Source organism: Notolepis coatsorum, assembly GCF_963971535.1.
Source record: "Notolepis coatsorum genome assembly, chromosome: 12".
NCBI classification, from domain to species: domain Eukaryota; kingdom Metazoa; phylum Chordata; class Actinopteri; order Aulopiformes; family Paralepididae; genus Notolepis; species Notolepis coatsorum.
In genome coordinates this window covers 71460182-71462189 of record NC_140176.1, presented here as the reverse complement: position 1 = coordinate 71462189, position 2008 = coordinate 71460182, and the positions used below count along the sequence as shown (strand labels likewise).

At 43.7% G+C, this 2008-nt stretch overlaps 1 protein-coding gene across 1 annotated transcript in view; it reads right to left on the bottom strand.

The window, feature by feature from the left end:
- map7d2b (MAP7 domain containing 2b) overlaps positions 1–401 on the bottom strand; it is a gene marked incomplete at its 5' end in the record, with an annotated part of 40859 nt that extends 40458 nt beyond the window's left edge. Inside the window, one exon of the mRNA XM_084325876.1 lies at positions 389–401. Coding sequence (XP_084182002.1) covers positions 389–401 — 13 coding nt within the window. The remainder of the gene's footprint in view (positions 1–388) is intronic.
- Between the last annotated feature and the right edge of the window lie 1607 nt (positions 402–2008).

Here is a 2008-nt window from a genome sequence, read left to right as displayed (position 1 = left end):
CACAGTCGTTATATATATTAAAAATAAAAATAAAAATAAAATATATATAGCGACGGGCTCGTTTTATCTAGTTTGGGTCATGGAGGAGCACATATACGCCCCCAGAGGCGCAGCAGTTACATCATTGTTTGCATACAGTGGCACGCCGCGGGTCAATGATGCTCGGTCATGTCTCTCTCTCTCTCTCTCTCTCTCTCTCTCTCTCTCTCTCTCTCTCTCTCTCTCTCTCTCTCTCTCTCTCTCTCTCTCTCTCTCTCTCTCTCTCTCTCTCGACTCTCTCTCACACAACCTCCAGAGGTTTACTCATCACAGCCTTTAGCTTCTCTAAAAATAGCTCAGATTATTTAACTGGAAATAACAGCATCAAGGATTACTTGGTAAACATCACCATGCAGGACCATGGGGAAATACTAGAAGTACAATAGAGGCCTTGCACAGAACGTTTGTGTAGTTCTGTCTTCCAACATGGCTGCCTGTAAGCAACCATTGCTTTGTACATGGCAATGGAACGGTTGCTGTGTCCAAATTCCTCAGAGACTCAGCAGCCGCCATCACCCCAGTCATCACACACATAATAAACCTCTCCATAAAACAGGGACACGTCCCCAAGGACTTCAAAATTGCGAGAGTAACACCCCTGCACAAAAAAGGCAGTAAATTAGACCCTGGCAACTATACGGCCCTGTTTCTATCCTTACCTCCATCTCGAAAGTCATGGAAACATTTTTATACGAACAGGTCGAAAAATACCTCGCGGAAAAAAATCTAATCTACGAATTCCAATCTGGCTTCAGAACATCCCACTCCACTGACGCATGCCTTCTCTATTTAAACGACCACATCAAACAAGAGGTGGACGCGGGCAAATACTGCGGCATGGTCATGCTGGACCTACAAAAGGCCTTCGACACTGTCAATCACACCATTCTGATTGACAAGCTAAAAGCAATTGGTTTTGATAGTCTATCAGTGAGCTGGATGCAATCCTACCTGGAGGGGAGAGAGCAGATGGTGGAGGTAAACGGTACCCTATCCCCCCCCTCACAGTGAGCTGTGGTGTTCCACAAGGAAGCATACTAGGTCCGCTACTGTTCCTAATTTATGCAAATTACATGTCGTCAGCTTGTGACTGCAACTTGTTCCTTTTTGCGGACGACTCAGCCCTGCTGGTCTCTGACAAGAACAAGTTACAGGTTGAAAAAACCCTCAGCTCAGAACTAGGCAAAATCTGCATATGGCTCGCTGATAACAAACTATCATTACACATGGGCAAAACAGAGTCCATTCTCTTCGGTTCAAATAACAAACTCAGCAAGACCGACGGCTTCTCAGTTACAGTGGGTGACAATATTGTCACAAGGAAAGAAGATATTACCTACCTGGGTTCCATCCTAGAGGCAAATCTTTCCTGTGACAAAATGGCATCCAATGTAATAAAAAAAGTCAACCAACGAACACGATTCTTGTACCGGATCTCCTCACTGGTAAACAAGAATACCCTGAAGACTCTGGCAGGAGCACTCATTTAAGGGTACGACTATGCTTGCACCTCATGGTACCAAAGCACCTCAAAGGCGCTAAAAACAAAATTACAAACATCTCAACACCAAAACCCTAACACCGCAATGCCTCATCTTCTCAAGTTGATTGATGAATTTGGCAGTCTATCGGGATTTAGGATAAATTGGCCAAAGTCGGCTTTCCTTCCACTTAATGCCCCTGCAAAAAATATACTCCTTCCAGGAAAAATACCAATGGTTAAACACTTTAGATGTTTGGGAGTTGAAGTATTCCCTACTATAAGCCAAACGGTGAAGTACAATTACATAAAAATCCAAAATAAGATCAAATACGACTTTGACAGGTGGTCAAAACTTAAGAACTCAGTTCAGGCACGGGTATCAATAGTTAAGATGGATGTCCTACCTAGAATCAACTTCATTAGCTCAATGCTACCGTTACCCCCTCCAGATGGTTACTGGAAAAAATGACACTCTACCGCATACAC